The 25,414-nt window shown below is 34.8% G+C and overlaps 1 protein-coding gene across 2 annotated transcripts in view; it reads left to right on the plus strand.

Moving 5' to 3' along the window:
• ITFG1 (integrin alpha FG-GAP repeat containing 1) overlaps positions 1 to 25,414 on the plus strand; it is a 77,577-nt gene that overhangs the window by 1,713 nt on the left and 50,450 nt on the right. For both annotated transcript variants that reach the window (XM_030470689.1, XM_030470690.1), the window contains exons 2-8: positions 2,003 to 2,075; positions 3,457 to 3,602; positions 5,110 to 5,167; positions 5,749 to 5,823; positions 9,433 to 9,527; positions 18,113 to 18,174; positions 20,542 to 20,626. In XM_030470689.1, coding sequence (XP_030326549.1) covers positions 2,003 to 2,075; positions 3,457 to 3,602; positions 5,110 to 5,167; positions 5,749 to 5,823; positions 9,433 to 9,527; positions 18,113 to 18,174; positions 20,542 to 20,626 — 594 coding nt within the window. The remainder of the gene's footprint in view (positions 1 to 2,002; positions 2,076 to 3,456; positions 3,603 to 5,109; positions 5,168 to 5,748; positions 5,824 to 9,432; positions 9,528 to 18,112; positions 18,175 to 20,541; positions 20,627 to 25,414) is intronic.

Consider the following 25,414-nt stretch of genomic DNA (forward strand, 5'->3'; position numbering starts at 1 on the left):
ATTTGGTTGAATTAGAGTAATGTTCCATATGCTCAGATAGGTGAAAGAAAAATCAGTTTGTACCCAGAGTTTTGTAGGAGAGGGTAAACTAGTTAAACATAAGAGGTAATCTGGATCCAGAAGTATCTTGTTGGAAGAGCAATTCAAACTTATTATTGGGCCCTGGGTTTAGTCAATTTTTGAAACTAAAAGTATGCAAAGAAATGGTACTGTACATACACTTCCCTGTTTTGTAAGTCTATGCACCAAACGGGGATAAGTGTGGAAGCTCGTGCTGTTTGCTTGTTCAACCTACCACCTTCTAGTTGTGTTTGATGCCTTTTCTGATAGTACAGGGCAGATCGTCCCCTTATTCAGCTTCTGCATTTCACTGAGGAATTTTAAAAACCTCTATGGTATCCTCACTCAGATGTTCAGACTTAATCTATGTTATTGTTGTTTGTGTGGAAGCTGACCCCCTTTTCACACCCTCCTATGTACTTTTTTCGTTTCGTGTTCTTTTTAAGATGAGAGGGCAAGAACTACAAACAGCATCTAGGTTGTGTGCACTGTGGATTGATGTAGTGGCATAGTAATTTTGTTTTCTGTATATCTAATCATGTCCCCTAGTCAGTTTCTTTTGACTACTAATGAACGCTGAGCTGACATTTTCATAAATCTATTTTTAGTGACCATAAAAATCTCATTTTGGAGTGGTATAATTGACTTGGAACCTGGTATGTGTAAAAACACAGTTGCTGCTTCGTCATCATTATTACCACATAGATGATACAAAGGCAGGTGAAAGTCTGTAGTGTGGAATCGGAATTACAAGTTTTAGCAGTCAACCCATGGCTTTATTATCAAAAGCTTAACCAGCCAGCAGGCTTCCTCACCTTGCTTTGTGCCAACTCTTTCAATCATCTGTGAATGTGTAGTGCAACCCAGATTTTATTAGCTTGCCAGATGGGACTGTAGTAGTTGCCCCAAACCATTTTAAAAGGCTTTGTTTTCATTTATTCATTTGTTGGCATATTCTCCTTGGCAAATATGCTTATGGCAGTTATGTTTGGGGTTTTTTTGGTTTTTTTTCTCTGTCATAGCCAGGAAGCTTGTATTCTGCTGTTTCACAGCTGTGAACTTTGCCACAGAACGGGCAAATGCTCTTATATTAGGGTAGCTCAAGTTTGGAGCTGTAGAATTGTTTTTGATAAGGTAACCTAGTTTTTGCGGTTTGGGGTGCTACGGGTGAGTTCTTTGTAAATGCAGAAAACAAACCCAATAAAGGATGATTAAAAAAAATGGGGGTTTTGGTTTTTTGTCTTTCTGTATCTCTAGATAGAGAACTACTATTTTACTTACAGAAGTAAGCGCAGGTATATTGTGGCTTACTGACTGAAAATAATTTCATTGTTCAAATTTATTTTTTTTCTTCCCTCAAATACAGTTATTTGTGCAACATAAAAGATGGGCTTTTATTTAGATCTTCCTGAAATTTTTAAATGATAGTGGCTTGTATCATTGCCTCTAATTGAGGAAATGCTGCAGGAAACTGGGTTACTTCTGTGAGTTTCACTTAAAGTGCTTTTGTCAACTGAGTTGGGAAAGGGGTATCAGATACTGCTGTGTCAGAGGCAATATTAAGAGTTCATTTGAGTTAGTTTTTAATGATTTGTATGGAACTGATGCCTGTTGCTTTTCCACAAGTAATGTTTATTAAGTCATTATGGGAAGTTATATACTTAACAGAGAGGAAGGTCCAACACTAAGCCCCAAAGAATATTCTTGATAATAGCATTCTTTTGAGATGCAATTAGATTTATTTATAGGTTTTTTTAGGTTGTATTGAAGAAGTGTTCCTTTTGCTTCCTTTTAAATGAGGAGAAAGTAGTTATACTGGAAGTCTGTTAAAGGTTTTGCTGCTGTGAGGAATGACTGTGGCATAGCTTTTTAAATGTTGGCGGTTTTATATAAGCCATTTAGAGTTGGCCTCTGTTTTTCATTGTCTTACTTACTTTTGCAGGAAATGAGTTGATTATCTTTTTGGCTGACCAAAAGGAACCCTACTTTAAGCCCCGTGTTAAGTTACCAATGAAGTAAGTATTGATATGCAATGGTGAAATAATGGAAGTGGCTGTTTTTCTTGAACATGCATCTCTGCAGTCAGTGGGAACATGACTAGAATTGTCTCTGCTGCTGTTATCTGTTTGACTGTGTTCTTCAACTTGCCCTTAGAGCTCCAGTTCTTTGACCAGTTTCCTGATTAATTTCCTGATAAGTTTTTGGCTTGATTTGTTTGGATTTTGTAGGTCAGGTAACAGAATTTTTGGAGACAAGTTTGTCATTCATACTAACTTTATGGAATTTCTATTTTTCTTTTTTGGGCCTCTAACTACTATTAAAAATACCAATATCTTGTAATATTTTTGCAGTTGACCTGTTTTCTCAGTACTTTATTTCCTAGTCAAGTGAACTATTATTCTGTGTTGTAGGTTAAGTCTTTTTGGCAGATAGTACTAGTCTCTGTCCCAAGACATGTTTTCAGGGAAATTCTTCTAGTTGCTGTGGTTACTAATGGAATCCAGGCAATATCATCTGCTTTAGAAAGATATATGGAGAATGGTGTTCTGGTATTTCTGTGTGGAGACCTGTTCCCTTTTAAAGTTTAAATACGTCTTTAAAAAAAGCATTGATCTTTAATAAATGTAAAATCATCTGTGTGTTTATGTACATATATATAATTTTAACCATAATGGTATTACAGGATATGTTATTGCTTATGAATAATGCTTACTAATAGTATTTTGCCTATTAAAAGGTAAACTGCTTTTATAGCTCAGCTTCATCTTCTATATATTTTTACTTTTCATTATTCACTTCTATCTTGGAAGGAGCTAATTTGTTTAGTGCATTAGAAATTATCTGCTTTTAATTCTTAACAGAATGATCCATGTTTGTTTGTGTAAAGCAGTCTGAGTAGGTAACCAAGTAAAAAAGAGATAGAAAGAACAAACAAATGTAAGGAGGAGGGGCAAGATGTGGCAGAAGATAGGAGGAGGTGACATTGTCTTTAAACAGATCTGGCTACCTATCCGACTCCTGCTGTTTAAACTGCTCCTGTTGTGTTATGGTCTTGCTCTTGGAATGCAACCACAACACATTTTTGAGGACTGGTTCTACAACAAATGAAGGTTTAATGTAGTCTGGACAGCATTACTAAGCAGGATGGATACAGCTGAGGAATGCCTGTTAGCTGAAGTTTAGAGTTAATATCATCCTTCCTTAGAGGAAGACAGCCTGCAGAATGATTGATTTAAAGTTCCTTTTGCAATGGATAAACCCTTTATAAAAACCCAGGTTGTATTGGACCGACTCATAATTATTGGGATGAAAAAGCAAGCCCTCGAATACACTAATACAATTTCAATTTTCATGCAGTTATTTTCATGTGGGTTTTTTGTTTGTTTTTAATTATAGATCTCTCAGTGTTATCATAACCAGCGTAGTTCCTGGAGATTATGATGGTGATTCACAAATGGATGTCCTCCTTACTACCCGGGCACAAAATCATGGCAGAGATGAACTTTCAGTGTTTATTTTCTGGGGGCACAACCAAACACTAGGTGAGTTGGTGAAACTTCTTATTAATAAGATTGATAGACTTTCTAATAATTCAAAGTGTTGTCAGAAAGTTAAAACTCATTTTGCAGCATAGTGGTTGTTTTAACAACTAAAATAGGGATTCATACCTTGCTGTTATCTTGTTGTTAAAGTGTATTCAGTAATTAAGGAAAGAGAACAAAGCTAAATTCTTTCAACTCTATAGAGCAAAAGGCATAACCAAACTATTATAGTTTGACAGTAACCTACTAACTGAAGGGCTACTTCTTGTGGCTTCCCCATAGGGCATGTCAGCCTCAGAAAGATTATCTCAAAAGGCTTATCTTGAATTTAAAATGTGCCGAGAACCTGCTGTAAAGTTTAGTTCATGAACTTTAAAAATATCATATCTAAATACCTAGATATAGCTGATTCTGTCTTAGGATAGAGTCACGGACAGAGTGAACTCCTGACATCTCCTGTTTTCTGTCAACTTTGCTAGGAAAGGGTTTTGGGAAGAGTTCTGTGTTTGAAGGAGGGTGGAAAAACAAAAGAAGATACTCTTAAATCCACAAATCTACTGCAGAATAAGCACTATTATAAACAGCTGTGTTTTAAAATAGTTACAGGTCAGGCGAGTGATGGCATTAGATACCATTGCTTCTGGCTTTAATCAAAGGTGAAAAAAGCATCCTGGGAAAGTGCACTGGATCAAGGATTAAGAGAATAGGAGTTATCTGTAGCATTAGGAAGATTGTGAAGGATTTGGATTAATTTATGCTATCTTGCTTCTGGATAATCAGATATTGGGAGAGGCACAAATGAGCATATGGTACTTAGAAAAGGAGTCAGAGGTTAAAAATTCAGGCAGTGGTTGGTATGTAGTGAGGTTACTGGAAACGTATGTGGTGCCTACTTGGGTAATGGAAGTATGACAGACAAGTCAATAGAGGGTACTGTGATAAAATGTGGAAACTGGAGAGAAAAGAAACATGGAGAGATGAAGGAAACACAGATGATGTGGCAAGGAGTTTGGATTACAAGTAAAAGTGAACTCAGAGGTGGTATAACCTGAATAGGACTTAAAATCTTCACTTCTCATTTAGGCAGTCTACCTTTAATCCTTATTTCAGACACTCAGTGTATGTGATTAAGTATGCTTTTTACAGTGAGAAAACCTTAAACAGAGGCCTTGTGTTAAATTTTTGGCCTCTCTTCAGCCCAACTATTTCAGTTTCATTTGTCCATGTGATTGCAGTCATATGTAGAAGTAGGTTTCACTAAGATCTATTTAGAATAATTTGTTGAAGAGTTTAGTGGAGAGAGAAGCTTCAGCATTTTAACTGTAACTCACCTGTCCTGAACAATTTCAGGAAGCTGTTTTTAGTTGTTTATATCCAGTGGTGGCTGATATAATTTTTAATGATAAAATTGGTGGTTGTGAATTAATAGAAGAATTACATCTAAGTTAAAAACACAAATGTAATAAGATATTGGTAATTGAATCAAAGTAATATTTTCTGTTTTCAGATCTTAACCATAAAACTATATTAAATAAGACTTTTCAAGATGAGCCTCTAGTAATGGAGTAAGTATGACGTACTTTTTTAGAAAACATTTCTAATGGTGACTAAGAGCAACTTAAATATATTTTAAAGCTAAAATTTAGAACACATGTTCTTTAAGAGTAGCATTGTATGTGTAATGTCAAGTGGTGTAACAAAAGATGACAAAACATAAGCCATCTTTACAAGTCTTGTCTATTATATCATCCTGGCAATAGTAACTAAATTTTAATTTTAGTACTTTGTTCTATGCAGAAAAATAGCCATTCAGTTTTTGTTGAATTTTGTAAAGCAAAAACCCTGCTAACTTATCAGACTGAGCAAATAATCCCTTTCACAGTGCACTTCCTTTGTTAAATGCTGGACAGAAGAGGGGGGCAGAATACAGCTGGAAAATCAAATGTATTGCATAGCGTAAAATACTGAAAGAAGCATACAGCTACCAGCAGCTCAGACAAGAGCCAAAATTCAGAAAAGGCTACTCAGCTGAAAATTCATCATTACTTGGAGGGAAAATGCTAACCAAATACAGGATAACTTAAGAACAGTTAATGTCAACTCCTATAATGTCTAACGTAATACTGAAATAGTTTTGCATTTTCAGCTTTAATGGAGACTTGATTCCTGATGTGTTTGGTGTGACAAGTGATTCAAGTAAGCCACAGATACTGATAGGCGGGTAAGCTAAGTGTTTCTCTATTAACATGAATTTAGTAACTTACTCTTTGTGCATCTACTTCTATTCTTAAAGAGGCATAAAGCTCATGTTTTAACTGGAACTGCAAATACATGAAACTTTTCTCATTTCCATGTGTATCTTTAAACATTCTGTGGCACTCTGCATCTAATTTTTAAAGTGTTATTTTATAGGGGAAGTAGACATTTGATGAGAGCTGAGAAAACAAAGTCTGTTATTTGACATGAGAAATAGGGTAATAGTTTCTTGGAACAGTTTTGTTTAGTACGCTTTGATATTTATTATTGTAATTTGTATTATGGAATTCTGTGCTGTACAGAAATACAAACCAAAGTTTTTAAGTAGCGTCTGTAGCATTTAAGCTGCATTTAGTTTAATAGATGAAGTTACAGGTTGATGGTGAGAGAAGTAAGATCTTCTCTCTTATAAGGTAAGGGATGGCAAAAGGAAAATGTGCAAGGATTTGGGGTGTTTATCTAGGAAATTGTAACAGGAAGGTTAGATAACCTGTGAAATCAAAAGCACAGGAAATGCAAAGTGTAAGGCTATTAAGCTATATATTAAGGAAAGTATTTGATATGCTTACTGGGGGAAGAGATTCATGAAGAGATATAAAGCAGAGGTGACTTCAAATAGCAATATAAGTGTCTGTGCAAGTAATGTGCTCTGTATTGCATTTTTTTGTGTTGAGTGGCTAAGGCGACTCTTCAGCAAATAGAAGTTGGCTGAAGCCTTGTGAAATGAGACTGCACTAAAGGGGCCCAATTGTCGTTATTAAAGTTTCTGCTAGCCCTGGAATTTCTAGAATGGGACAAGCTAGCAAATACTTGGATAAAAATTATCATTTTAATGGCATATTTAAATGGTTAGTAAGGACTATGCAAAGGATTATTTTTGTTTGACTGTTTAGGGTAGGAATGCTGAGATCAAAGCATAGCAAAAGAATGTCTACTGACTCAGAAGATCCAGTCTGTAAACAAAAAGTAATAAAGTAGCAATGTCTCTAATATTGGGCAAGATGCCAAAGAACTTTGTCTTTTGGAAAGAAGTTATAAGTTATTTGTTAAACACACTACTGGACCCTAGAGTAGGACAGTTCACATTCTATTCAGTTTTCCTGATACTGCTTTTGAAGTTTGTAATCTGATTGAAAAACCAGAAAGCTTTGGCTTCTGAGCGCGATTAGGATCGTGTATTCAAGGACACCAATTGGTGTGACTCTGAGTTAGTGGAAGCTTCATTATTGAACCGGATAACTTTTTTTTTTTTTTTTTTTTTTCCCCTTAACAACTGGAAATTTGAGTGTGTACATCTTCTGTGACTTTTGCCAAACTGAACTTTGCATACATTCAGTCTTTGAGTTTTGTAAGGAAGAACTTGATCAATAGTGTTGTGGGTTGGGAGTTCTTTGGAAAAGAAAAAAAAGCCTTCAAGGGAGGATACTTGAATTAGAACTCTTTCCCTGATTTAGAGATGTTTCTCTTAGTTGTCAAACAATGTGCTCAAAAAAGCAGAAATTATTTTTAGGATGAGAGTTGGATTGTAAATGTCGAAATAAACACAATGTTATTAGCTTTGTGATGAATATGAAAACTACTCTCAACATTTTCTTTTTGAACTATTTTCTTTTGACTGGTAACAGATAATTTCCAAGGAGTAACTGGAAAAGTTAGGTATTGGGCTTGTGTTTTCTTGGAAGATTGGGCCTTTAAACCGGTTGTTTGAAGAAGTTTGCATCTCCTAGCTTCCTATTTTGCAGCTTTTAAGGGGAACTTAATAAGATTGTCTTGATTGTTACTTAGCAGCATTAACAGAAACTTGCAGCTCTGCGCCTTTCCGGAGAAATCTAGGCATTGGTGTCACAGCTTTTTTAGATTTGCATAAAACCAATACTCAAGTTTATTTTAAAAGAAAGGGTGTGTTAAGCCTTTTCATTCCTACGTGGCTTCCTTTAGATATTGTTTCAAGAAGAATTCTGTTACCACTGAAGAAATCAATAAGATGATTGTGCTGTCTCTGTGGCAACAATGTATCAGCTTTCTGCTGTGCATTTCCATGGCCCTTAAGAAATGTTGAAATAAGGCTTTCCGCACCCCATACCCCATCAGTGAGTTTAACAAATCTATACCTGTTGTTCCTGACTGGCTATTTTCCTTTCCTCTGCGATGATTCAGAAGTGGCGTAGGGTAAATAACATTTAAATGTATAAATTCAAACTATACCAGTGATGGCGATATAGTTTTGGTCATTAATCCCAACTTGAATTTTATCACCGTTACTTTTATTTAAATTGATGGCTTATGGAATGCAGATTTCATATTGATAACGGTGTTTCTGAACACCTTGCAATGATTATATATTAAAAAGTCTTATGAACTTTTGAAGATATGGAAAAATTTGAGAGATTTATTTCATTTTGTTTGAGAAATCCTTTCAGTAGTATTGGGATACAAATACTCATTACAGCTCAATAAGACTTCAGTGTTGTGGATAACAGTATAAGCAATTTCTTGTTTGTGGACAACAGCTTTATGTCATCTGCTTAGAGTGTTTCTATTTTTAATCTAAAATATTTTAAAATTTATAGACCTATATAACTTTCTTGGCTACCTTCAGAATGGAATGCATAGAAAAGCCTATAGAAAATATTTAATTATTTCTTTAAGATTAAGTGATTCTTTTGCACATTTCCAAGACTTAGTTCTATGTAGTAATCAGAAGCTTTTTTGTTTCTTACCAGTATTTAAAAGTCGTTAGGACATCAGTAATATGTATACAATGTCACTGGAATAAACAAAGTCATTCTAGGTAGTCATATCACTGTCCTGCTACTGTATACTGCATATTGAGATTTTTCTGAGTGTGTTAGCTAAGGGCTCTGAAAGTAACTGGTCTGATGCTTCAACTGCTGTGACTTTGGACAGATTTGTTATATTCCAATTTGCTGCTAATAGGAAGGTTTGCTGGACGTTCAGTCATTTTTCGAGCAGAAACCGTCAGGGCAAGTATGTTTATAAATAATGTATTGCCTGTGTGGGAAATGACATAATTAGCCTGCAGTTCATCAAAATGTGAGAGTTTAATTCTTGTGTTGATTTTTTTGAAGTGACTGCAAATAAAGTCCATTAACGTGCAGCAGGCATGAGCTGCTCCAACAGCATGTAATTATGTCCATTTTTGCTCATCTTTATTAATCCTAAAGTAGATTTCAGAAGTACTGATAATAAAACTGCTTGACGAAACTAGAGAGGATAGCAGTCAGTGTCTCAAGATTTACAGTTGAAGTCTAGGCACTAAATTTCATTTTGTGGAACTGACAGTTTTCGGTGTACAAAAAAAATTCCTTTAGAAAGTTAATAAAATCTAACTGAAGCCCCTGAGCTATGAATCATCCTTCTCAGAACCTTTCAAGCAATTATGCTAGTTACTTAGTATATTGTAAGCTAAGTAGTAATTTTAGCTTAGTGTTAGGAGAACATGCTTTCTGTTCAATTTTATTTAAAGTTTCATACATTTTTTTTAAAGTCTATTATCATGATTAGCAGTCCCTAAGCATTGATGAAAGGTATTGCTTTTTATGCTTGTCTGTAGGAACTTATCATGGCACACTGCGTTGGAAACCCAAAGTAAAATGTATATACCGCACTCTCATGCATTTATAGATTTAAATAATGACTTCACTGCTGGTAAGTCCTAAAAGCATTAAATACCTTCCTAAAAATATGTATCACTAAGTATACAATGTAACGTATGTCAATTTCTTTCTAATATCTTATGATGGTTGTAAGAAGTCACTTCTGGAATGTTGTATTAAGTAATTATACGGCTTCACTACTTCTGATTTTTTTAATTATTATTTTAAATTATTTTATTTTAATATCTATGGTTTGAAAATTCTGGGTTTTAAAACAGTAACTGCCAAAATTAGGAACCTAGTAACATTTACTAGTTCTTGATGGCAGTTTAATGGGAGCTGGTATTCCAGTTATGGCTCTGAATTGTTTTGTGTTTACCATTAAAGCATTGTTTCCTCTTCTTCCTGATGCTGTATGCTGGTATTCAGTTTGCAACGGAATCGGAAACAGGGTTGCATTTTCTTCATCTTGAATCTGAAAATAGTTCTATGGTTTGTTCAGAAGAATGTTTTCAAGACTGGACTTAGAACTTGTTTCTTTTATATCTCAATATGACTTCATTCTATTTTGTTGTAGTTAATTCTATCACCGAGGATAGCATGTGAGACTTTATTCTTCTATTACTATATGAGCAATCCGATAAGCTGTTTACAATTCAGTATTCAAAAACTAGTACTGTAGGCAACTTTTCTTGTTGTAATTAAACAGTATTCTTCCTTTGGTGGTTGTGGCTTTACTTTGTTTTTTGTTTGGGTATTTTTATTCTGATTTTGGGTGGGGGTTTTTTGTGAAATACACAATGCAATTTAGCCTTCAATTAACGCAGTGAATCTATTTATCACTTAAATACTTTGTTCACACCTCCAAGCACATTTAATTATTGTTCTAAACTTAATTTTTTTTTCCCCACACTAAATCAATTCTGAAGTGCTTTATCTTCTGCTAGATGTGTAATGTATGTCAATTCATATATGGTAATTTTGGAAAGAGAGCTTATTTTTTTGTCCTATTTAGTAGCACGGGAACAAGAGAGGAAAGAGTCCATAATTTTAATTAAGATGCTTATAAATGTTGGGTATTAAGTTCATTGCTTTAGCTCATAGATAAACCTTAATATTCAGTTCTGGCACACTGCTGCATGAAGCTGTCAAGTGGAAATTCTAACTGGAAAATTAAATATACAGTTGCTTATCATAATGAGTGTAATGTAATAACCAATTCTAACACATATAGTTCTAAAAATACTTTGAAATTTTGTTTTAGTGGCATAGGCAGCATAGATGAACATTCCAAGTAGCATTTGAAGATTAATATATTGAAATCTAAACTCACAGGTAGGTAAAGATAGGAACTCGAAGTTGCTTCCATAGATCAATCACAGATTGATCGATTTTTGCAAGACTACACAGGTTTTTATGGCAGCTAACAGCCTGAAGAATGTCCAGGGAGTTCCAGTTAGTGCTAATGATATATTGAAGTTCCTTTATGAAATAGAAAAGAAAGTCTGGATCTTTGTGTGGGGAGTGCTAGGAGCTTTTATAGATTCACATCTATATTCATATCTCAAGATGTGAGTAGAAGCTTCTACGAAAAGAAGTCATTCTGAGAAGAAAACTTGAGAGAATATTACCATATAGTAATTTTATTTAAAATAGAATTTTTCTTCCAAAATGGGAATGGTAAATTGTTGGGTTTTTTGCTGTCCCTATGAAAATTGGACCAACTGTGAACAAGGCACATGTTGCTAAAAAATAATACCTTATCGGTAATATCTGATATTTCATGACTGACATGTTATTGCAAAACTAGCTGCTTTTGAAAAGATAAGTCACCAGTTGTCTGGTCCTGTCCACATGTTTATGGCAGTTACCTCAAATCAGCTATAGTAACTGCTCAAGAACTGTGGCAGGGAACACAATTCATTTTCACTTGAGTTAAGCTGATCCAGCTTGGTGTGCAGCTTCAGGATTGCCAGAGCCAATGTAAGCACAGAGAGAAGGCTGACTCCTCTTTCAGTAGCACTAGCTGTAGCCTGCTTTTAACCAAGTGTGAAATAGCACCTTGAGTCTCATTGTGCCTTTTCCAAAAAAATACCTGTTTAGTGTTCTCGCCATGTCTCCTTTGTGTTTGTACAGAGTTGGGCAAGTGACTCGTAGTAGTCATAAAAGTAGTCAGTTTATATAAATTAAAAAACAGAGCAAAACAAACCCCCAGCCTTGTATGTAACTATCTATACAGTACTGATAGTGCTGTGATTCTAAATGCATTCTGCCAAACAAGGCCAAAATAAAGCGCCGATATTACTGTAGTATGCCTATGTCTAGTCCTGTCTCGCTCTGCAGCCTGGATAGACTTTGCAGAAGATGGCTAAATGCTTCTCTTTGTTTAGCTCTGTTTCTTGTCAGCTTAGCTGGGCAGTGCAGCCTAACTACACCAGCAAAGAGGAGCCTGAATCATACTGTTATTTCTCAGAGAAATCTATTACTTACGGATTGGTTCAGGTAGAGCTAGTGAAAAAGAGAGGATTCTTTGACTCCGTGTTCACCTGCACTACCATTCTTGAGTTGGAACAAAACTTGACTAAGAATAGGTCCTGGTACACATTAGAATAATATTAATTAGGAGGGAGGCATTGACGAGGTTGCAGGGGAACAGTCTGCATGGTGAAATCCTGTTGTCCATTTGATGCTGCTGTCATACTTTTTGACTGAAGGATTCAGAGTATTTGCTCACAGACAGTGATACTATTCATGAATATGAAGATATAGTTGTACCTAAAATGGATGCACTGTTTTGTTGTTTGTTTTTTTTTTTCTTACAGATAAAAGTCAAACCTCCAGAATAATGCCATCTTTACTGGGGTTGGGTTTCTGGGTTGGGTTTTTGTTAAGACCTTTTCCTAATATTCTGCAATGTTTTGGGGCTCTTTCTATTCTGTAACAGATGCAGCCAATTCCATGATTTTTAGCTGGACTATTTTTGGCAACTCTACTATTATAAACAGCTTGGGAGATTTAAAGTGTGCATGACATAAAAAAAGAAAAAATCCTCTCTGGGCTGAATCTTTTTGCTAGTTTATTGCCTAACCCATTTTCAACCTGCTGGTATTAAGCCCTTAAAAGAGAGCTTTTAATTGGCATGCTTCTCTCCAGATAAAAATGAGGTTGAATTTTTACAATTTTATTATATTAGAACATGTTCATAAAGATGTTTTTAATCCCTAACACTGCTTCATGAAAGCCTAACTGTGTAAGGACTTCATAATGCAAAAATCCACTAAACAGAACAAAGATAATACTAATCTTTCTTGGTGAGATAAAACCTAGGCTGTTTCAGATAGTAGTGCTGCTGCTGTTTTGGTTTTTTTTTTTTAATAAAGCATCTTCATGTAGAAATCTCGACTTCTTAGAATTTTTCAATCAGTAAATAATTTTGAGTTAGGCTAGGAATTTTACCTAATCTATGCAAAAATTTGTAGTATGAAATTTTTACCAAAGGGTCTGTGTGTGCTTTACAGACAAAGATGAAGTAAATACCACATTTTCAAATGTCTTCTGCATGCGTATTAAACATGTGTTGCTCCAGGGAGGAGTACCTAGTTCACAGAATGGCTGAGATTGGAAAGGAAGTCTGGAAATGGTGTAGTTGACCTACCTACCATCCATGTTACGTTCTGTATGGGCACTGAGATAGACTGAAAAATAAGAAGATACTGCTGTGGCCCTTGTTAGAATAGGGCTACTGGGTTCTAGTAATACTTACTCACACGTGTCATTAGCTGGTTTTGACAGCTGGCTTAAGAAAATAATTTTGAAGCTAGTAATAATAGGCTTGTCTGAACAGATTAACAGCAGGTGTATTTTACAGAGCACGACATTCCAGGTGAGCATTTCCAATGCAGCCTCCTCCAGAGGTCTGTCTTACAAACATCATATTCTCAAACTGAAAAATTTACATTGCGTGACTTAAGAAAAGGAGTATTGTACAGTATTTAACTTTTAGGATAGCAGTTATTTTTGCTACATGTCAATTTTTTTCCTAATTAGTTAACTTGAATAAGTTCACTTGATTGTTTCTATTTCAAACATCCTAAAATATCAGGTGTTCATTTTGGGCTAATGCTGTCTTTCTCAGCCAAAATTGTAGTACTTCATCTTTTTTTCCTAAGTAATTATTATCAAACAATAAATTTGTATGCACTCAAAGTTACAAGCCTCCTACCAAAAAGTCAGGCCATGACCCTGCAGATTCTTGCAGAACATTCAAATGTGTGAGACAAACTGCCTAGGGCTCTGAATCCTACTGTAACATCATACTGTATATCTGGCAATGTATCTTTGAATGCTAAGAAAAATAGCTAATGTATTAAATAATCTGTCTTAGTTGGTTATGTGATTCCAAAGTTTGGAAATACTGCTTTTACAACCTGCCTTGTGTTGAACACTAGCACATGGTGTGTGTTGTATAATTGCAGGTAACTCAGGAACTGCTTATATAAAATTAAAGAAAAATCATAAATTTGATTTTGGGAAAGCTTAAGTGGGGAAAAACATTAGTCAGAAACAGCTTGCTATAAGCTAATTGCTAGTCTCTTTTTCCTGATGGTTAATTTTCTTACATTGTTTTGCTTTGGGAATCTAGAAACTTTATGTACCAGAACATTTTCAGTGTGTTTTCTTTCTAATTCTTACTTCTTAGTTTAAGCGAGGAAATGTAGATAGTTTTCTTCTCCAACACCAATCGTTCAATCATGGGTGACATTTCTGTTGTAACCATTTAAACCTGGATTTTGAAGATATGGTAATGCTTGATGTCATAGAGTGATTATATTTTTGGTGAGTTTCCTCTTGATGGAAGCTTGTAGCCTCTCTGCATGTTAAATTATCATTAAAGTTTATTTTATGCAATAGATCTGCATTTATTCTCTATTAAGATAACCAGTTTCATTATGTTTGCAAACAAGTGATTTGGCGTTTTAAAACTTATCTTGAGTGGCATTTTAAAACTCTGTGTGTGTATATATTGGAAGTCAAATTGTTCTCTCTGGTTTTACCCCCTATCTTATGTTTGGGTTTTTTTCCTCAGAACAAATAGTCAGTAGTGCCATAGCACTATTTCATTTCCTGAACAGGTACATTTTTGAATTTCTTAACTATTTTAAGCTCTGTTATGAGAGCTTACCTGGGAGTTTACAGCAAATAATGGAAGCAAAAATGTATCATGAAAGATACATAAGATGCATTTTAGAGAACTTCAATCTGTCTCTCTGAAGTTTTCTTTGGTTTTTATTGCTTTTATTTTTACTATTTACAGATGTGTTATCTCTAATTAAAAATGCTCTGTGTGACATGATCTCCTGTTACCTCTATTTCCCCACTTATTCCTGCACAGTGTTCAGTATCACAGGAAGTTCCTGCTCAGGAGATGAAACCAGAATTGCTCAAATTAGCTGCATCTCCTCATGCTGCTGAGATTAGTCTATTTTGCCAATACCACTTTTCTTATTCATTGCTTGCCTCGCAAAGAGAATTCAAGAACAAGTAGAGACTTTTAGGGAAAAAGAATAGCTATTTTTACTTAATTTTTCCCCAGTCTTTCTAGAACAACTTGTGACCTGTGTTATCTGCTTGGCAGTTTCAATATGAAAATTAAAAAAAGTATGAAGGGTCTCAAAAGCTATTCCTTTAGAAAATTTTTACCAATATAATTATATACACCAGGGGGTACTAATATGATATTTTTGTGGGAATTCATAACTTAATATTTGTGAGAAGTGAATTGAATAAGCCTCAAACAGCGTTTTATTGAGAAAGCATGAACATGAAAATGGGTTCTGAAAGCACACTTTAGCACCGAATGGTCATCTTCTATTGCTTGAAACAATATTGTTGCCTTTATTCTGAAAATAAACAGAAGTTTCTATATGAAAACTCATGCGGGAAGCGCTAAAAACCAGAGGATTAGTCTCACCTGCTCTGCCTATTCAGAAGCATAACTATTCAGCATAAATATAATTTAAATATTTTCCCTGTGATATTTTAAAATTAATACATATGGATTCTTTCTATAGTAACTTTTAATAATGAAAGGGATTTTAGTGCTTATGTTGTTTATAATTGTTTATCATCAGCTTTACTAAATAGTTCCAGTAACCACTTACTAAATTTTGAAAGAACCATTTGAATAGCAGAATAAATTCACAAACTCTTTTATTATAAGCACATTTCTTAAAAATTTGCAAACACAAATTAGCTTGTTTGGAACATATGAAGTCCTTTTGTTTTGCTTGAATTTTTCAGATGAAGTTGTTACTGAGGGGAGTGGTTCCTTCACTAGTAGGTTGTGGTGTAACTAGCACCAAAAATTCATGACAAGTGAACAGAAAACTCATTAGCATTGGTACTTTATCTATATTGTATATAGCTATAGGTAGGCAGTACATGTATTCATTTTCTCTACTACAGTACTAATGCCAACTTGACAAACCAATCTGAATATGAAATGGTAGAGGGTTTTTCTACCTACATGAAAAACTTGTTTTGTGCTTCTGTTGATCAGGTTTGGTTTTCTGTTTCCATGTAGTAGAGAAATAAAACTGACTACATCTAACTTTTTTTTATAAAATTATGTTTGTGTGTATTAAAATTACTGTACAACTGATTGTATACATACAACTGAAACAACCGTAAATAACATTTTTAGTTTAGTTTTTTAAATACTTTTTTTCCTATTGGTGGGTCAATCTGTGATGTAGACAGAGGAAGATTTCTAATGTAAATAGAGAAAAGTTACCTTTTACTTGACCTTAGGACTTATGACATTTAATGATTTCAATGCAGTTGTTGCCTTTCCCGTGCTGTCAGCACCCTAAAATGCAGAGATTTTTACATCAGCACATTATTTATTTATACCGAGACATACAAGCAGGTGAGCTTATATGCACAACTAACTTCTAGTTAAAAAACATGCACGCACACACCTGTTCTGCCACACTAATTAAAAAAATGTTTAGGCATGTTTGGAGTGTACATGTCTGTCTGTGCTAATCAGGTAATACTTTGTGCATTTTGATTGCCTTTAAAAAAGGGTTGGTTGGTTGGGGTTTTTTCCCCACTTAGTAACTACAACTTCTGATGTAAATGTGAAATCAAGCTGTAACTTCAGAATGTTGCTCATGTCCTGGTGGCTTCTGAAGACAACCGTAGATGCTGAGGGATTTAATTCTGAAATAAAGCCCTCTGACATTAAACAGAAAGGTCAAATCAGTCATTAGTGAAATGAACCCTCCATCTATAAATAGTAGCAGTTTTTATAACACTCAAAAGTGAAGGAAAGTAACAAGAATAATCAGAAGAGAACTTGGAGAAGATTCTGTATAGTTAGGGTTTATTGCTATTTTCTTGTAGTTCTAATAAGAACGTGAAAACATAGCTCCATTTTCTCTCAAAATGGGGAACAAGTGTTCACATTAAGGTACCTGGTTTGTACAGCAGCTGAAATAAGATGTTAAATCTGTAAGCACCTCCGCATATTGAACATTGTAAACAGCTTAAATGTTTTAAATTATCATATTCCTGTTAGCTCTTTGACTTCCATTTTAGTATCCTGACTTATTCCTCCTACACTGCAGCTAGCTAAATGTATTCTTTGATTTTATTAATTGTGTAACATCCCAGACACTGTGATTCTCTCACTCCCTTTATTTTTTTTTTTATTTTTTTTTTTTTTTACTGAGTTTAATGTTTATTTTAAAGATACTTTTGATTCTGGTCCCAGCATCTGGGATTTTACTTACCTGTTGTTTCTTGCCTTCCTATATTATTTCAGTTCTCTGTGCAGCTGTATTTCTCAATATTTCTATACACTTATTACAAAATCAGATTAAATAAGGGAGGGGAAAAAAAACTAATGTAATATGCTTCAGACTAAGAATGGAAAAAAACTTATTTTTTTCAATGCATAAGAAAAATCCACTGCAAATCTGTTATATGCTTTTACAAAACGTGTGTGTGTAATATACAGTAACCATCCATACTCTCTTACGAGTAATTCACCAGTACTTGAGTGAGCTCATAATGGCTATGTCCGAAAACTAGGGTTAAGCCTGAAATATTTCTTCATCTTCTTTTCTTCTCTTGTCAACAGTGTATCTGTTGCTTAATTCAGCATACACAGAATAAAAACATGGTTGGTAGCATTTTAGTTTTTTAGTAAGTCAAAAATGTACATACCTTTTTCTAGCTTTGAGGTCTGTCTCTCTTTATCATTAAGAGACGTTCTTCAGTGTGCATATATAATATCCAGCAGTTACTAGCTCATGTGAGGGAAAATTAATTTGCGTAGAAACTATAAAATGCAGAACAGTGCAGAAAGTATATTGATTTATACAGAATAGTATATGGTGATAAAAATAGTTTGGCGTTGGGTTTTTTCTTTTTCGGGGGGGGGCTGGTGGGGGGTTTGTGTGTTTAATCTTTCTTGCTTAATATATATACACATCTAAACATCACCAGGTTTTAATATATTTATAACTTATAGGTAATACATTCTAAATATGTATCTTTATTATGTGATCAAATATTTATGTGTGTAGTCTAATGTTAAATATTTTATTTCTCTTACTTATTTCCTTGCAGATTTGTTCCTTACTACGTTACCAAATTCACAAAACATTCAGTTTGAGACATGGGTAAATAAGGTAAGAGTGAAAACCCAATCAATCATTCTGTTAACGTACAGAGAAGTTTAAAAAAAAAAAAAAAAAAAAAAAAAAGATCTGATATTTATTGTTTCAGGAATGAGTGGAATTGATGTTGAGGCACTAACTGCACTTTTGCATTTAGACTCCAGAATATCGCTGAAGATGTTTTACTCAGCATAAGCTCCTCTGCAAATTTTTTAACATGACTGTTATGTAATTCAATCAGACTGCCTTCATTCACCCTAGCAGGACTCCTGCTGTGTCATCAGCTCTTCTAGGTTACTGATACTTAGCGTGGTAATTTATGAAGAAACAGCTGATCAGATTTCTTTATACTTGCTATCTCAAAGATCTGATTTCCTTAAGCTTTCTTAAGAGCTATGACTTCATGTCTTGGGTAAGATTTTGTGGGACAGAGGTTCAAAATCTCTGTTGTAACTGCTACAGTGTGTATGCAAGTTACAGTTGGGAAATCCCAAGTCCTACATTAATCAAACACTACAAATGCAAGTCAGGGTTGGGGAGCAATAGGTCAATAGATTGTTTTTATTTGTTTATTGAGATTCTGCTTTTTTGTATTGCCTGACTTGGGCAGGGTGAGTGAAGAAGCTCATTGTTAATAACAGTTAATGAAATCAGTTGATTTGAAACCAAGTGTGTCCTTTATACTAAATCTGTTATCCAAAAGGACTATAGTTGAGAATCTTAGCATGGGTATGTTAAAAGTTTACTTGTTTGTTATAATAGAAGGTGTTTCATGTATTTCTTATTAGTTAAGGAATTAGTTTTTTAGGCTTTATCTGCCTGAAAATTTATCCATTATATCACAGTGAGTCACTGTAGAGCAGAGAACAGTCATGTCTGTGGCAGCATGAGCATCTTCAACGAGCTACTGAACTGGAGAGAAGGAGGAAAAAAAAAGGGGGACATAAGTAGTGAAAAGTAATGAAAGCTGTACTAGACACATTCTTTTTTTTTACAGCAGTGGGTCATGAATTCTATGTTTCTAGCTTTTATATAGACTTAAAAAACAAACAGTTTTTAACTTTGATGAATTTCATTCTTAAGGGATTAAGTGTTAGTGATTACACAAGGTTTTTGACCTGTCTTCTGTAGGTAAGGTTTTTTTCAAAATTTTCTTAGGATTTTTGGATTTTCCAAATTCATGTATTCTCAATATTACCCTACATGATAAATTTTGTATGCATAGCTTATCTTTAGAAAGAAAGAATTCTGTTTTATGGAATCAGTCAACACAGTAAACATGTCATACATATAAAACATATGTACATATATATCAATCTTAAAATACAGTAACTAATCCATTAAAAGCTGTTAAATGGCTCTACAAACCTAGGCAATGTATTTCCCTTTACCAGTGCACCATAAAATGAACTGAAAAGTTCATATATGTGATATATGCTTTTCTGGCCAGCTGAACGCAGGGCGTGGTCATCTTTTCTGTTTGGAGATGATTTGCATCTTCTCCTCTCCCCCTCCTCATCCGAGTCATTATAAATCGTATGTCAAGGTGAAGATACATAGTCAGACATCCATGTACTAATGTATGTTCCCAGAGTTGCATCTTCAACAGCACTGGAGTCTACAGATGGAGTATGCCATGAGTAAGCAATATGGATAACTACACATAATCCCCAAAACTATCATTTGTCTCAATGACTTCATGTATACCTGTGTGTGCAGAGCTTGGTATGAGCTGATTGCAACGACTAGAAAAGGGGGCCTTAGGTCATCTTAAGTGACTATGAAAACTTAGCATTTTAAATGGTTTTCCTCCAGCTGTGATCCAGTTCTGTAATAGCCAGCACTCCTCTTTTGTCTTCCTGGTGGAGTATTGGAATATTGTTCTCTGCAGGCCTAGGTTTTAATAATAGACATATGAAATGAGACCTAAACCAGACCTAATGTAAAATCGAGTTCTTTCCTAATTAAAAGGATCAGAAGCTATTTTTAACAGGTGTGCAGGTTTGGGTTTTTTTATGTGCATATGTCTATAAAATCATGCCAATATGCAAAAATGCACATTATTATTCAGGATCACTTAATTATGATTTAGATTGTGTTGATGAAATAACCCAATCTGTTCCTCATAATACAGCAAAATATATGGACAATTGTATCTGAATATAACCATTACTGGATTTCCATAAGATTCCATGAAGGACTAGAAATGCAAAAACTCAGTCCCAAATTTCAAGTAGTACACTTTTTTCCATAGCTGAGATGTCTCTTTATCTGCTTCGGCACTTTTTTATTGATGCATAGTGTCTTTTGATTCAAAAGTAAAATTTTATCCCTTTGTCTGCAGTTCAGGTTTTCATTTGTCTTTGTCCTGTTTGATAGGATGGGAACTTCTCTAAAGCTGAAGAAAGAAAGGAAACGCCTAGTGGTGTGAAAGTTGTTGGACAGTCCGTGTTTGCAGATTTTGGTGAGTTTTGTTCTTCTAAACTATCCTGAGTGTTTCTTTTGCATGTTTTGGTTAAATACGCTAAATCGAAGAACAAATAACGATATTCAGCTCTAAAAGGTTTGGGTTTTTTTTTTAACTTGAGGTGTTATATCTGTTTGACTGTAAATCTTGAAATATCTGGGAATTTTATTAATAAATGCAACTCAATTGAACTTTGGCTATCCCAGTACATTCTGCATCACATGTATCTACTTTTGAGTACCGCACATAAGGACTGTTGCTTTGAACCATGGTACAGTGCCAAAGTTACTTTTATCATATGTATTTAGTTATTATTTTTTTCCCCATAATCTCGTTCTGAAGATATTGAGTAAATGTTCATAAATTCTTCAATTGTACAAACTAATAAAGCCAAAATGTAAATTAATTAAAAATGACTTGTAAAGATTGCTGAAACATGATAAAACCTTTATGGTTTTAACTGAAAATTCTGGAAGGCTTTTGGACTGAAGAAAAACTGAATTTCTATGTAAAACTATTTTTGCAGAGGTTAGTGAAAGCCTATATTTTTCTACTGGAATGTACTTTTTCAGTCAGTTGTGGGTTATCAGTGTGTGTCATGTTACGGAGAACTGGAAATTTTGGGTTTGTAGTCAAAATACACCTTTTTTTCTGTGCACTAAAATAAGAATTGTGCAACCCAAGGGAAAGTGCTACAGGCCCAATTCTGCTAACACTATTGAATGTAAATACTTGATTGTATAAACATAGTAAATTGATTCTTTAACACACTTTTTAGTTGTGAGACTAAGCCTGTCTTTAACTGTTGTCAAGTGGTAGACTTGTTGGTTTAAAATCTGTTTTAAAGAAAATGACAGTGCTTTAAATTAAAAGCCGGAGTCTATATTAGGCCCAGAACCTCATTTTCTTGCTCTATGCTGCCATTTAGAAGTATTCTTAAGAGTTTAGCAAAGCTGTTTACTGACATGTAACTAGAAGACACCTCTGCTGGGTAGTTAATTATCAACTATAAATAGGTTTACAGATCTGTAGTAGCTGAAGTAAGGTAGAAGCGGAACAGTGCTCTAGGTTCTTCTGTGAAATGTTTAACGCATTTTCTAAAATCTTTGTAAAAAGTTTTTGTAAAACCTGTTAATTGCTGATCTGTAGATGTAACCACTTGTGTATATAATTTCTGATCATACAGGTTTTGCAGTTTAAAAAAAGAAAATAAAATGCGTTGGGGTTTTGGTAACCATTTTCCAAGCTGATGTTCTGAATAATGTGTCTTAATAGGCGCTAAGTAGAAATCTGATTCTTTTAGATTTATTTTGTTTGAACAATAGCAATGTGGAAAGCAATCTTCATGTAGGCTAATTTTATCTCTGATAGGTAGCTAATGAGCCTGAATGATACACCATAACTTTAGAAATTTATGACAATGGGATTTTAATAAACCCTGGGATATCTTCGCAAAGAAAAGTTGAACTGTTCAAATATTAAAGTTAAGATTTTGAAAATGTGAATGGATTGAATGCACAGTGATTACAGCAGTGTGGGGCACTGTGTGGTTTTGATACAGCTAAGGTTCTGAAAGACAATGGCCAGTATAGCTAGTTTAGCCATGGGGGTCTCCTGTTTTGGAGTTCCATCACCAGTTGTTTAATACCCTGCTCTGCTAATTACTATCAAATTAATAGACAAAGCACTAATGTGAGGCAGTAATGGAGCAATCTTTCTAGTCAGGCTGAATACAGTGGGGGACATGCAGGGACTTAACAAATGCATGCAAATAAATGTAGAGGGACAGCATATATTGCAAAGCAGATGGAGAGGCAAGGAACCATCAGTATGATCTGTGGGAGGAGATGCTGGCTTTTCAGAAACTGACTTTTCAGAACAGGTTGTTCTGAAAGATCTCAGCCATTTCATCTTTGAGAGAACATCCAGCACAGATCTTGCAGTATGACGGTGTTGCTTCCTATTCCTGAACAGCTACATACACACTCTCATCTTTAGCTTTATTCCAGATCACTCAGGTTCATCCAGGGTAAAGGATGGGGAATTTAATGGCCTTTCTGCCCATTCATTTTCCTAAGCAAGTTGAAAGATTGTTATACATGTAGGGGTGTGTGTTGATAGAGGAACAATTTTATTCTGACAACTATGGAAATACTTATAACTATGGTTTCAAATTTATTGAGTACTATCATGACTTTAATGTTTCTTCTCTTGTAACAGTGGGTAGGAAATAGAGTAGTGCATCAATTATTTTTTTTTCCATCTTCCCAGCACGAACTTAAAGTAATCAAGACAAAAAATAGTTATTTTTCTCATTGAACAAACTTTTAGAGACTATTAAAGTGACTATGGTACTAAAACAATGTGTATGAGTGATGAAGGGATATAATTCTCAGTGCCATGTTCTTAATGAAATGCAATCTGAAGGAAGTTAAATAACATCCCACCACCATCAAAATCCCTACCAACAGTGAAATAGTTCTGTGTAATAGTGGCTATCTAGTACATGGTAGGAAATAGGAAAAAAACTTTTAATGCAAAGGAGGATCTTGACTGAGTTCTGCTCATGTTCATTTTCTTTTTCTTTTTTTTTTTTTTTTTTTTTTGTTCTGCACCATTCTAACAATAAAGGCAAAATCTCACATTATTAGAATAACACTGTATCAGAGTAACTGCATTTACCCACTGTGCTATGTCTGCATACGTTTAGGTACTTGAGAAGGTAAGCATTTAGCATATAGATTCTGCTTGTAGTGAGCTGAGGTTAAAGAAAATGCCTTGCTAGAAATGGTTTGTCAGACTTGAACATCTTTTTTCAGTTTTACATTTGAAACACGCTGAAATAATGATTGCCATAAGTCAGTCAAGCTATGATGGTTTCCTGTTTGGCTATTTTTAGTGGACCCTGAAAGATGTTGTGTCGCACAGCACATCAAAATACCACAATGAAAATGTAAAATGAGAGGCATTAGAAGGTTGTGCCAACCTAAGTAGCTTTTGGCAAACTGTGTGTGATGCACTAAGCAGAACATACAGAGTGCGCTCACTCTGCTTTGTGCATGCTGCAAGCACTTTCACTGCTGGCTCTGGAATACAGCTGTTGTGACTAGAAACAAGCTCAATGTACAGTCACAAGCCTCCTACATTCTTACTTCTGTGCTGCCTGCCTCTGATTTCTTCTCCTTCCTTGAATTTTCTGTACCTCACTGCTGATGTGCCAGCCTTGCCATTCGCTGAAGGTCTCAAAGGATTCCATATTTCTCTGTGCTTCCACTCTCTGCAACTTCTCATTTTGTAAACGTTGTGAATATTAGACTCTGGAATGATGTCAGGTCCTGACATGAGCTTGAGCGTTACGTCACTTGTGCTGCTGCCTTCCTGTTTACACCCACCTTTCTATTTGTACACTGGTGTACTTCTGCAGTCCAAGATACTGATTTATTGATCTCACCAACACCTCAGCAAAACATGTATCGTTTCAAAAGTGACTTAATGTAACATTATTTCTTGCTTCCAAAAGTTTTATTTGAAGTACTGTTTTCAGCCTTAGGTATTTACCTATCATTTGAAAGAAGGGGGCAGGTTTGAATAAGATCCTGACTGAGAGCCTCCAAAGGCAACTAACTAATTTGCGGCAAGGTTTCCTTTCTTAAACTAAGCAGGTTGAACAACAGCTATCAAGTAGAAATTATTTAGATAAGTGGAACTGGAAAAAAGACATTCGGTGACTCATGAGAAACTATCACAGATGTTAGGGTAATCTTAGCACCAAGTCTTCCTGAAGTACTGAAATAATTTTTTTATCTTTCATGAAGAAGAAATGCAAGTGTACGTTTGTATACAACTCTGTGAGTTGTATACACAGTTGTATCTGTGGGGTCTAGTACGTTTCTGTGTATATGTGTGTGCATATTTTAATGGAAAAATATGCAAAAGCAGGTGTATATGTCAATAGATTTATGATTAGAAGTAGTAGACCTTAGACTTTTTCTAAATTGGAACCTCTAAAATAAGTAGTACTCCCCTCTGTTAAATGATAGCAATGATTTGTACGTTACCTGACCAAAGGACAGGGAACAATTGACAAATTTGTATTGCCCTTTTAAAAATAAGTAAGAAATGCTTTGTGACATGTTTATTACAAATGGCATTTCAGTTGATTAAGGTGAGCAGAGGTGGGCACTAGAGAATTCTGCATTTATTTGGCTGACACATTGCTCCAAACAAGTAAGAACTCTTCATTATTACTTTTTCTATTCTTCTCATGTCACTATGGTAATTGCAGTGCAGTGGTTGCTATAGCAAAAATGGTTAATCCTCCGTTGTTATCTGTATGCTAGCAGAGGCTTTTTATAAGATCTGCTTGTACTGTCTTTAGAGGAAATCATAGATTTTGGCTAGAATCCTGATAAATAATTGCTGTTCTAGAGTTCTAATAGTTGTCACTTAAAGAGTGGAAAATTTTGTATTTGTTAAAGAAATTTAAGGATTTCAGTGGAATGCTCTTAAAATGACCGATTTTTTTAGTAACAAGAACAACGTGAACCATATTTTGGACACACAAGCATGCCATTTTCTTGTTACTTTGAAGATTAATGAAATATGCTTTTAGAGACCCAGAAGCAACTAGCACAGAATATTGTGCAGTTTATCCAGTCCGTTAATTAATTTTTATAGGAAATTGATGTTATAACTGCTGTTCAAGTATGATTGGTTGAGTTGGATAGTGGAGATTGATAAATCATGCTCTATAATACCTCATCTAAGAATGTAGAAGATTGATTA

This window comes from Strigops habroptila, chromosome Z, assembly GCF_004027225.2.
Source record: "Strigops habroptila isolate Jane chromosome Z, bStrHab1.2.pri, whole genome shotgun sequence".
NCBI lineage: Eukaryota > Metazoa > Chordata > Aves > Psittaciformes > Psittacidae > Strigops > Strigops habroptila.